The following is a 12466-nucleotide window of genomic DNA, read 5'->3' on the forward strand; positions in this document are numbered from 1 at the left end:
TCTCTGTGTAAATAGCGTCATCGGGAATTCTCTTGAAAATTAATTCGTACAATCCAGGTGTCCCTTTGTACTTTACTCCATCTATGATCACAAAGTCATTCGTGTCTACATCGAACCGTTTGTCACCGAGCATCGTGCCGTTCTCGTTGAGATATACGCCATAAACGTGATCGATCGCCTTTTCTCTGTCACCACTGAGAAGCATGTTTACGTATTTTTGTCCGAGTGGTCCCAATTGATTATTCAACTCCTCACGAAATTGTCGCGTTTGCAAAGATTGCTTAACTAATGTTTCAAGCGGTTCATTCGGCGTTTCATAAACGTCTTCGACTGCGGGTACGTGCGAACGTTCGTACGATAATTTACGCGGTTCAAGCGATGTAGAATTGAATGAATCCGACGTAACGTTCGATTCTTTCGTACGTTGCTTTGACGGTGTTAATTGAAGCCATGCATTATCCATCCAGTAATTATCATCATCGTCATCATCTTCTTCTTCAAATTTTCTTTTCTTAGTATTTTTATACTTCGTACTGTTGACTTCTTTCTTAATCGGTTGAGATTCCTCGCCAGCAGCAGTGTTTTCGACAATCTGTTTTAGAGGTTCGACGACAGGCTTAAAGTGTTTCTCCAATGCTATATCTTCGTCTATTTTGCCTGTTTTTAAAGCGCGATACTTTTTACGAATCGAATCACTCGTTTTCGCGATTTGTTTCGCTATTCTCTCGCGATCCTTGAGCTCTTTGCTGCTATCCATGTTGCACTTACGCGGGACAACGTTTCGTAGTTGACGTATCGACAACGACTAACCACGTTACGGTATCGCAAACTCGTTAAATCCTTTTCTGTATCGCCCATTCGTAAGAGCACTGTCTTTGTCTATCACTACGAATCCATACTTTTGTTGCCAACAGCATCGACACAGTTCACAGAAATCCTCGTAAGACATGTCGGTGTTTACGTGGTCATTGTATACGTGTTTAAGGTTGGTACCATCTTGTTTGAACAGGATCAATAGATTCGCATTATCGCGTATGAGATGCTTCGGTATCTTTGCATACGTCTGACAGAGATAGAAACAATCGACATCCGCGTGTCGACCCATCGCAAAGTACTCTCTAATCGCGTCTTGCTTGTCGCATGCTACGTCATCGAAGACAAAAATGGAATTTGGAAGCGCCTCGTTCGATGGAACTACATCGCTGTTATTGGAGAATGTAAAATAACCTATTTCTTCAATCGGTTCTAATAAATTCTCCAAGTATCGATATTTTGGCTGTTGCAACGATTTCGAGTACACGTACACGTTCTCGAAGCGTACGCCATGTGGACTTTCCAGCAAACTTATCAACACGTTTGTTTTACCGCAGTTCGATGGACCGCAGATGACACCGCGTATAGAAATCGGCAGCATGTTTCCATGCTTGCGCATTTCTTTTTCAGTCTGTACTTTATCATCGACATTAGTCACTTTGATCGTCTGCGATTGTCGCACGAACTTCATATCTTCTCCTTCCACGACACTGATACAAAATGAAAACAAAGCGACATCGAGAGCGGACCTATTTATAGTAGCGCGTTGAGCGAAACCGCTCAGTAATCGAAATGCTTCTTATCGTGTCGGACAACTGCGATGTACATAGTTTAACAGCCGAAGAGTTGGAATACATACCGAAAATTATTTTGCTACGAGAGTTTAAGAATTACATAGATCGACTGTGGGACAGATTGCCTGAATATATAAAGGCTGATTCAGAGGTACAGCAACATCGTCGGTGCTTGAAACATTACAATTTGCCCTGTCATCGATCGCACATCGATGGTCCAGCGCCGTTTATAAAAGATTGTAGCGAATGTCAACGACAAGAGGTTGCGGTCTTTTAAATCACGCGATAAACGCACTTCCGATCGAATTGCATATTCCCGGATATCAATTTTGCGGTCCAGGAACACGTTTAGTGAAGCGATTGGCTAGAGGCGATCGAGGCATTAATCCGCTGGACGAGGCGTGTCGCGAACACGACATAGCTTATTCGCAGTGTAAAGATCTCGCGAAACGGCACGTAGCTGACAACATACTCGCAGAGGAGGCGCGGAAACGCATTACCGCGAAAGATTCGACTCTCGGAGAGCGAGCTGCTGCTACAGCTGTCTGGGCGGCTATGAAAGCCAAGACGAAAATCGGTATGGGCTTGAAAACGAAGAAAAAGAAGTCTACGAAAAAGCGAATACTTCCGGTAGCAAAACGCGGTGGTATCTTACCTATGTTACCGCTGCTGGGAGTCGTAGGCTCGTTGGTCGGTGGCGCGGCAGGAGTCGCGAAGGCTATAAACGATAGTAAAGCCGCGCAACGTCAACTGGAAGAATTGAAACGTTATAATCGCGTCATAAAAGGTCATGGAGTTTATCTCGCCCCGTAGAAGCGGAATCTCAAGGAAAAACATTAAAAAGATTGGAAAAAAAAACGTCAAACAATTGCCAAAAATGCCAAAGGGTGTAACTACCAACGTACAACTACAACAACTAGCGAAACGTATGCGTATTCCATATTTTAGAGGTATTTTTATGCGTACTGCGTTACCAACAAAGGGAATGTATCGAAACGAGAGCGGTATCGTAAATTTGGATAAAGCCGAGGGATCAGGTACTCATTGGGTGGCGTATGCGAAGCGAGGAGATCGTGTTACTTTGACAGTTTCGGTAATCTTCGGCCACCGAAAGAATTGGTGCGATATCTGAACGTGACGCAAATCGAATATAATCGCACGCTTTATCAACGTTACGATCAAAGTAACTCTGGACAACTGTGCCTACAGTTTTTACAGATGGTTGATGATCAATTTAAGAACTGACATTGCACTGTTTCAACTCATTGTCAGTATTCGTTCAAACATGTCACTGACGTTTACGTTGACCGGTAAAAGTAACGTCCTCGCGGCCTGTTACTTTCCAACAGTAGATTTGAGCGATGGTGATTACGAGCCCGGTCTGACGGACGTTGAAACCTACCACACGATATCTAATGTAAATTCATCGAATAATAAGTTTTACTTCGACGAAGATGACAAGGAAATTGTTATTCCCGAAGGATCGTACAAAATACATGACTTAAACAAGTATCTGAGATGAGCAATTCTACAATCTCGTTCCAACGATGTAAGAGAGAGAAAGCTTCGCAAAGAGGATGAAGAGTATCCTTTGACTATTCGTGCCAATAACAACACGATGAATAGCGAGATCAAGTGCGCTTATCGAGTAAATTTTACCAAACCTCACAACATTGGATCGCTGTTTGGATTTTCGTCCAATCGCGTGCTGGAACCACAACAGTGGCATGAATCGAACACGTCGATAAATATCATCAATGTAAACATCATTCGTATTGAATGCAACGTGACCGCGGGTGCATACAGCAACGACAAGTGCGTACATACGATACACGAGTTTTCGCCGAGGGTGCCACCAGGATATAAGATATCGGAAAGACCTGCACAGATCATTTACCTTCCGATCATCGTACGGAGCATTACGGACCTGACGGTTCGCGTTGTGGATCAAGACGGACGATTGCTCAATTTTCGCGGAGAGGAGATCACCGTTAGATTACACGTGCGAAGGCAACAGCGATAAAGTGATACAACACCGATAACGTGAGATGCTTGTTTTGAACGAGCAAACGAAACAGACGAGAGACATAATTTTTAACAGAGGGACGGTGGCGATTAAAAACATTCGATCGTTCAATAGAAAGAAACTTACTGCGTCGAACGTTAAATTTTTACAATCATTGGGCTTTGTCGTACGAAATATTTGAGATGGCTGATATCTTGGATATTGGAGGCGAGCCGATCTTTGACGATCGCATCGTCAAGTACGAGTTTCACACGTACAATCCGTACGTGAACACAACGTTTGGACATAGCGATGAAATAAGGATACCCATACAACAGCAGGATTTATACACGTTACCCTGTGAAAGCTGTCTCTATGTCGAAGGAAGACTTACGTCAAAAGAAGAAAATGCGGAACGGCGGCCGAAGCTTGGAAATAATTGCGTGGCGTTCATGTTTGAGGAAATTCAATACGAACTCAATGGTTCTGAGATTGATCGTAATAGAAACGTTGGAATAACTACTCTTTTGAAGAGCTATATATCGTTTTCAGGTGATTTCACACATCAAATGGAGAATGCCGGATTTGTACATCCGGTGTTTGATTACGATGTAAGAAGATTAGTAACACAGGATGGATATTTTAGTTTTTATGTACCGCTGTCAACGTTGTTTGGCTTTTGCGAAGATTACAAACGTGTGGTAATCAACGCGCGTCACGAATTGATTTTGATACGAGCGCGCAACGACAACAATTGCATCGTGGGAGATGCAGCGACAGAGCCGAAACTTGAATTGTTCAAGATACAGTGGCGAATGCCTCACGTTACGTTGAACGAAGTCAATAAACTGTCTATGTTGCGTATCTTAGAGAACGGACGATATCTGAGTATGAGTTTCCGTTCGTGGGATCTGTACGAGTATCCTCTATTACCGAGCACGACGAAGCACTCGTGGGCTATCAAGACTGCGACTCAGCTCGAAAAACCGTGATACGTCATCTTTGCTCTGCAAACTAATTAAAAAAAACAACATAAGTCAGCACATAAAACTTTCCTCGACAGTTGTAAATTAACCAACGTGAAACTCTATCTGAATTCTGAATTTTTTTCATACGATGATCTAAATCTAGACTTTGACAAAAACAGAACCGCCATTTTGTACGATATGTTCGTACGCTTCCGTACATCTTACTATCAAATCCTCCGCGAAAGAAGTGAAACGTTATTCAAGGCAGATGCTTTTGGGAATATGTTTTCTATGGTAATCATTGACTACTCTCGACAAAACGAGTCCGTCAAAAGTGGCACCGTGGATGTGCGTTTAGAATTTGAATTCAAAGAGAATGTACCCGCGAATACTACTGCCTATTGTCTTATCATATACGATTGCGTGATCGAATACAGCCCAATGTCCAACGTAGTGCGCAAGATTACGTAAAATTACAACGTTGCAAAATAAAATATCTTCCCCCCTTTCAATATAACATATAAAAACAAAGATTTTTTGTGATCGAGCACAGTCTCGAAAAGTCCTTCGTCGTGACTATACCAACGTTTGTCGATCTGCAAGGATTTATCGTTGGAAAGAAATTTATCGCAAAGGAAGTGGCGGTGTTGAGAGAAGGGACCATTCTTTCTCATTACATTTTTACATGCCCCATACCATGGAATTACTTGACAAAATCAGAATACGTTTCTTTCGAGGAAATATAAGTACAGGAGGCAAAACAACACCAAAAGCACCAATAATGACACATGTAGTTACAGATATTCCTCTCTCTGCGCCCTTTATTTTATGAATCTGTTTTACGCCCTTTGGTGAGAGGATTTTTCTCTGGTTTTGAACAGTTGAAGTAGATGTTTCATCTAAATTGTAAATCCGAGATCCATTTCTAAATGAATTGTTCCTTAAAAGCACTTCTTCCAATTTGTCAAAGAATATTTTAGTCTTGTTGAAAGCCATTGCTCTCGCAATACTACAGGCCTCTGGCACTCTTATTGAAATAATTGGGTGACGTTTCTTAAAACCTATAATAAAGATAATAATATGTAGATCACTTTTTACGGTAATGCTAAAAGTCTATTAATAAAGCTTTTAAGAATTAGTAAAAATTTACCGTGAAACCAATCTATTTCTGCTTTACATTCTTTTCTCCAATTTTCAGTTATACATATGTTATTTTCTACAGCAACTTGCCAAGCTCTCTTACCATATTTACTGTTAGTCCATAACCCATCTGAGCTACGTGTATGCAGTACTGGGCAATATCATCTTCTATTTCTTTAGTAAAAATACATCTGGATTGGTAACTCAAATTAAAGGATTGAGTACAATCCGGATTCTTTTTTAATTTTGAGTAAACACGAAATACTGTTTGACGATTTATGCCTGTATATGAGGCAACTTTCCTTATGGTCCATCCTTTCTTTATAAGATGAATGCTAGTCTTAAGCTTTTTAGGGTTTGTTGTTTTTCTGTCGGTTTTTCGTTTGTATGTTCTCACCATATTGACACTGTAAAAAAATCATTTTAGGATTCAGTGACATATGTATAGAATAATTATTTAAATAAATATTTATTAAAGCTGGGTATTTACTAGATAAGCATTTTTAACAAATAATTTCAAACATTTACGAATGCTTGTGAATATTTTGTTTAATGTTTCCGCTGGATAAATGTTTACAAACAGCAGCTAGGTATCAATTGCGCAAAACGTTTGCAAGAATTTGCAAATTTTCGGTCGATTTAGATGTCGATTAAAAGATTTGTGAATGTTTACAAATATCTTTTAATCATATGTGCTCGACAGATTCACCGAATTTATCATGTTTGTAAACATTTGCAAACGTTCGCACCTATCTGATGGATACCCGGCATAACAGTGAATGTAAAACAAATCTAACTCTGAATGTAAAACAAATCTAAATCAAATATTCAGTAATACTTACATTTTTAGGTTATATTATCATTATCACTGTGCAATGTATGCAGTTTGTTCTGCGTTTGCGCATGCGAAATACACTATGACTGCCTTTGGGGAGCACGCTATCAGTGCCAGCAGTGTCACTTAGTGCCCCGTCAAAAACTGTCACTATCTGCCCCCGAGGTCGATAAATATAACAGGGGCTACAGAAATGATTCGAGAACTTCAAAAATTTTGCTATGCATATCAGAAGTACAAAAAATAAGTAAACATACTACCATAAACAACATTTTACTGTACATTTTTTATTAACATTGAAATTATTGCGTTCAACTGTCACACAAAACTCAATTTTATTCGATTTTGATGAACTTAAAACTTTAGAGTATAAGACACGACGTATTTTCCACTATCGGGCTATCGTATTATCGGAAAATTATTTTGTACGTCTGAAACTGTTTTCTTTCATATATGGTTGACAACGGAATCGAATAAATAGCGCTGAGCAATGTTTTGTCACTATGTGCCCCTGTCACTTAATGCCCCACACTCCCTTACTTGTTATTAGCCTTTGCGTATCTGCCGGAACATTGGCTAAGGCCACCGCGTATACCGCGCTCGATAAACATCACCATATCTATATCGGTGAGCAACTCGAATTTCACGCGTATGTGTTTCAGCATAGCGTCCCACGTGAAACCGGGCAATGTGTAGTAATGCGCGGGATCGAGACCGTAACTCGCGACGCAACTTTCGCGAAAATTTTCGAAAACGTCGACCAATAACAATACGTCGGTTTTCAAGTACAGATCGCTGTACTCACCGAGCGTTCGCACGAAGAACCGCTTCCATACGTTCGCATCGTGCGCGTAATCGCTCTCGGACACCGTATCGCCTGTCAGCGAGCTGTGAAACGATTCGCGCGGCGGTAAGCGTGTATCATTCAGTTTTTCGACGCAATCTACGTTCTCGTAAGGAAATACTCCTTTACGAGTAAACAGATTGAAATCTTCGTCCAACAGATTTGAAAATTCGGATCTCACAATTTTTAATTTATTTTTATCAAGATACGACGCTAATTTATCTAAACTCGAACTAAAAAATTTATAAGAATCGATAAATCTTAATTTAACGCAATTTCGCGAATCTTTGTCACTAGTGTCTTTAACGTGTTTAGTGAACGAAATATATTTCTCTTTAGAAGAAGTAGATCTACTTGCCCCTTGAATTTTGTAGCGATTTCTTTTATAACGAAGTGCGCGTCGTATCCCGATAGGTTGTGGAATACAACCGGTATGTAAAGAGAGTCCTTATAATTTACGTTGCATCCTTTATGTGCTGGGCCGCGATATCGCCCGGTGAGGTGGCAGTGATCGTGTGCCCGCTCGTCACCCGGCGCGAACGGCCTCTCACAGATGTGACAGTGCGTTGCACTGTTGAATTTCTGCAAGTCATCTCGCGTGAAATCCATAGGCCGGTTAGCGGATATTATAGTTTTCGCGCGGTGCGCTAAGTCCTCGAGCTGGCGCGCGAACCAGCTGACGCAGTCATTATCGCGACGAAACCGATACGCCGATAACGCGTTGTCGTAGGAGCAGTGTACGTAGTACGCTATACTGTATACCTCGTGCCGTTGATACGCGTACGACGAGGATGATGCAGCGTCTTCCGTCTTTCGCAAGACGCACTCCAGGACGGCGTATACTACAAACGGCGCCTTCATTCTGTGATTGCGGAACTCCAACCACTTTTTCTCCTCGCTAGGTAGGCGGATGGCGCACTTGTTTAATTTACCGCAGTCCTCGCTGTGGATCTCCAATTTTTGGCTGGTATTGAAGTAGTGGAAGCAACCGAAAAAAAACAAAAAAGAAATACATTAGTAAAAAATTTTTTATTTAACATTTTATTTTTTTCTTTTATACTTACCAGTCGCAGAAATATTTCTTGTGCCCATATTTGTTGATTTGCGTGCTAACGAGGCGTGACAGTTGCTTAATCGTCACGAAATGTCCTGTGTCGCCGTCTTGCATGTACAGGAGATTGACGTGCTTCTCCCTCTTGTCGTCGGTGAGCCGGAGACGTAGGATATCCCCGTCCTCGATACCATAAACGTTGACCGACACATTGTTCAAGCGTTCGAATTTCGAAATGTCTTTTAATTTCACTGGAAATTCGACACCATCGAGATTGAGCACTGTAGAGTAATGCGGATACGACGATTCACGTTCCGCGTGTCTTTCTGCAAGGTACAGAGCGGCTACTACCGACCACGCAAAACATGCATTGTCGTTCGAATCTACGTTAACCAACGCGTGCTTGTCCTTAATTTTCTTCTGCACTGTGATATGACACCCCGCGCGCATAGGATTAAGTTTGTTCACGTTCACTGTCAAGTTCAGGATTCGCGAGAGTGCCCACCCGCTGTCACGCTCCTGGTGCTCTTCGAGCGACGTCAATGTAGGTTCGATAACGCGCAACACGTACTACTCGCGCACATTCGAAGTTGGATACATTTCGCAGTTTTTACTGTTTATACCCATAACGGTGCGTTTATCGCCTGCAATGAACTCACCGTTGAACGCGGTGTTCACTTTCACGCTACCGTGTCTCTCTATAGCGCTCCGCACACACTCGAGCACTACACTACCGGCGTCTTCCAAAAACTGTCGCGGTTCTATGTGTTCAAAGTTTATCACCGCACCGGTTAGAACGCGCCTCTCGAACGCGGCGTCGATCTCGCGCCACGCTAGAGATCTATCGCGATCACCACCGCCATCACCCACGTGCACGAACCGTCGTTCCAACCGCACCCGCGAGTCGCGCGATCCTCGCCACCGCGGATTGTCTGTGCCCGACGGCAAGACGCGGACGCTTGGTGCGGCAGAGCTCCTCCAAGCTCTCGATGCACTCATCGCATCGTTGCATCCACGCGAAACACTCCGCCAGGGTAGCGACGTGGTCGCACTGCTCCAACAGTTCGCGTTCCATTCGCTCGTGGTTTTCCATTTTTTAGAAAACTTTTATTCTGCGCACTTGTGTGTGTGTGCACGTAATTTGCTCACACGTTTTGCAACATCTCTGCATGTTTACAATGTCATAGAGTCCGACCACCTCTTCATTGTAGAAGAAGGATGACCAACACTTTCGACATCCACAGAAGTCCTTAACACACCCGTCACGAAATAGTTTCTTTATAGCAGGATTCTTTTCTTTATTGCGAAACCGTAAATTTTTACATTTTAGCATCACCACTTCGGCACTTTTACGACTATATGTGTACATCGTAACGTACTTGCAGTATTGAAGTGTATTCACGATATACCCTGAAAAATCAACTTTTGATGCACTGACATTTCTAGTTTCACGAATCATACACTCGTCTCGTAATCGCGTGTACGCTTCTCGTCACGCGCGCAATGACCATCCGTAAGCTGGAAATCCTTCAATGTATGTTTTTTTCACGACGCGCCCACCGTCTATCTCCCGATCGCGAATTATATTCACCGGCGATGTCCACGCACTATCGTCTTTTCTCTGCGGATTATTGAGAACCGAATTCACTTCAAGAATTTGATACAGAAAATTTCTATTATATTCTTTGTAATTAAACATCCACTCATTTACCTCGGTATATGACAGGTTTTTTATTCTATCTTCGTCTTCATCTTCGTCGGAAAACTCATTGTCTTCGATATTAACATTTTCTATTACGCGATCACCATGTATCTCTTGAATTATATGCACCGGCGATGCCCGCACATCCTTTCTCGGCAAATTTTCGACGCCGTCTTCGACAAGATTGTTCACACATTCAAAATAATCGTCCCAATCTTCATCCAGCAAACGATGCGATGATTCGTTGATTGCTATTTTATTTTCTTATACAGTACATATGGAACATACGTTGCACGGGTATACTTGGCACATCGGTTTCAGACAATTGGAGCACGTCCGTGCTTCGAATCTATCGGTGAAATCAGTGTCGTGCTTCCTTATTAACAACATTCCACCAACGCCAGCGTCCGCGATTCTCTCCATACACTCGGGACATACCGCTAGCGCTCCACCTGTCGAATAGTAGCACTGGATTTGACAAAACTTCACGCGAGAACTCAATGCTCGGATTTCCGCGGCTGACACAATTTTTACTAAACGATCGGTATTGTTCTCCAGATCGCTAACGCATCCCGTATCGTCCGATAACACACTCTCGTCGGAAGACTCAACACGTCCATCACATCTTCAAAGTTTACATCTCCAATCGCTTCGTCATTGATATTCCCGACATCATCGGGATCCATATTTTCAATGTTCGCTCTATCTATTGATCTCGCATCTTAACACAATCGATTCGTGACATCTACTGTGACACGGCGCGCTTACGACTCATTATATATTTCATTTCAAACTTCTTCATCCCTTTGTCTTTATCCCTACTGACCTCTCAGTACGCGTCTTCCTAGAAATGTATCTCGAAAGATAGCAATAGAGTAGATACACCGATTCTAATCCAGGTCCTCTGAGGGGGGGTGAGGGGCTAGGGGAACCCGCGGCGAGGTGGGGGGTATGACGTCACAGGAGGGAGGGGAATGACGTCACGGATGCGGACGAGGGGGTATGCCGTCACAAGAGGGGAGGGGGATGACGTCACGGATGCGGGCGAGGGGGGGTAACGTCACAGGAGGGGAGGGGAATGACGTCACAAGGCGAGGGAATATGACGTCACAGGGTGAGGAGGTATGACGTCGAGGGGTATGACGTCACGGGAGGGTGATGTGACACCGCAGAGGGATGACGGGGAGGAAAATGACGTCACAGGATACTGACGCATTCGCGCGGAAAAAATTGTGGTGGTCACCGCGGGGTCAATGGCCGCCAGGGTCCTCCGAACGCGGTAAGCTAACGCGCGCGGTCCTCCCTCGCCGCGAGGTCCGTCGGGCGCGGTCCGGTCCCCACCGCGGTCCGCAGACATCTTCTTCTTATGCAGCTTCTATTACAAAAGATAGATATTTGCAGTAATAATAATAATAAATTTATTTTTATTTAATATTTTCATAATAATAATTATACTTATTTCCATTATTTTTATTCTATTGAATTAAATAATTTAAAGAGCGCGATACCGCCGTCGCACGCGAAGACTCTGTCGCGATAACGCTGTCGCAGCGCGTTATACGACATCGCGCGAAGGATGGATAGATGGGAGGAAGAACACAGACAAAATGTTTTAACATGCGTTTATTAATATAAACTAAAAAGAAATATTTTTATTTAATTATATGTATCATTAAATTTGGTATAGTAAATTTATATTGTTTCCCCTTACAAGTACATGCATTCGGCACGCGATAACGTCGTCGCAGCATGATGTAACGCAATACGCTGGGATAGGAAGGAATGGAGGAAGCAAATAATTATGAACACCGATAAATATCTTAACATGTGGCTATTTATTTATTTATTTATTTTCACACTCATACATATATGTATATTTATATCTTTTTTTCTTTATTATTAATTTTTAATGGTAATTTATAGCTTTACACTTTAATACAATAGAGATTTCGTCGTCGTCATCATCATCATCATCATTAGACTTTTCACTACCCTCGTTATCGTTCAATCTTCTCTTCCTGTTACCCTTTCGGCCAACGCTATTAGCATTGTTTTCGCATCGTTTTGCCGATGCCAGCAAAATATCCATCAATCTATTCAATTTTCCGAATATATTAACTGTACCATGTCTGGAATAAAAGAATATAAATATAAAATCAATAATCCGAATCAATCGAAAAAATATCAACTCAAAAATAGGAAGAGAAAAAAATTAATAAATTATTTCAGTCATAACTCTAACGGGTCAAACAGAATCGAATAGCTCGAATACTAATCAATTAATGAATTAATAAATAAAAAAACCTTAACACTT

General features: G+C 42.1%; 1 protein-coding gene across 1 annotated transcript; it reads left to right on the top strand.

Annotated features, from left to right (window-relative positions):
* Positions 1–3815: 3815 nt before the first annotated feature.
* Positions 3816–4604, top strand: LOC108782690 (uncharacterized). The gene has a single exon (XM_018551017.1). It carries the CDS (start codon positions 3816–3818, stop codon positions 4602–4604), a length of 789 nt encoding a protein of 262 aa, XP_018406519.1.
* The last annotated feature ends 7862 nt before the right edge of the window (positions 4605–12466 follow it).

This window comes from Cyphomyrmex costatus, unplaced genomic scaffold, assembly GCF_001594065.2.
Source record: "Cyphomyrmex costatus isolate MS0001 unplaced genomic scaffold, Ccosl1.0 scaffold133, whole genome shotgun sequence".
NCBI lineage: Eukaryota > Metazoa > Arthropoda > Insecta > Hymenoptera > Formicidae > Cyphomyrmex > Cyphomyrmex costatus.

What these genes read in the sequence shown, in the direction of transcription:
- LOC108782690 (XM_018551017.1), top strand. Translation starts at nt 3,816, where the DNA reads ATGGCTGATATCTTGGATATTGGAGGCGAGCCGATCTTTGACGATCGC.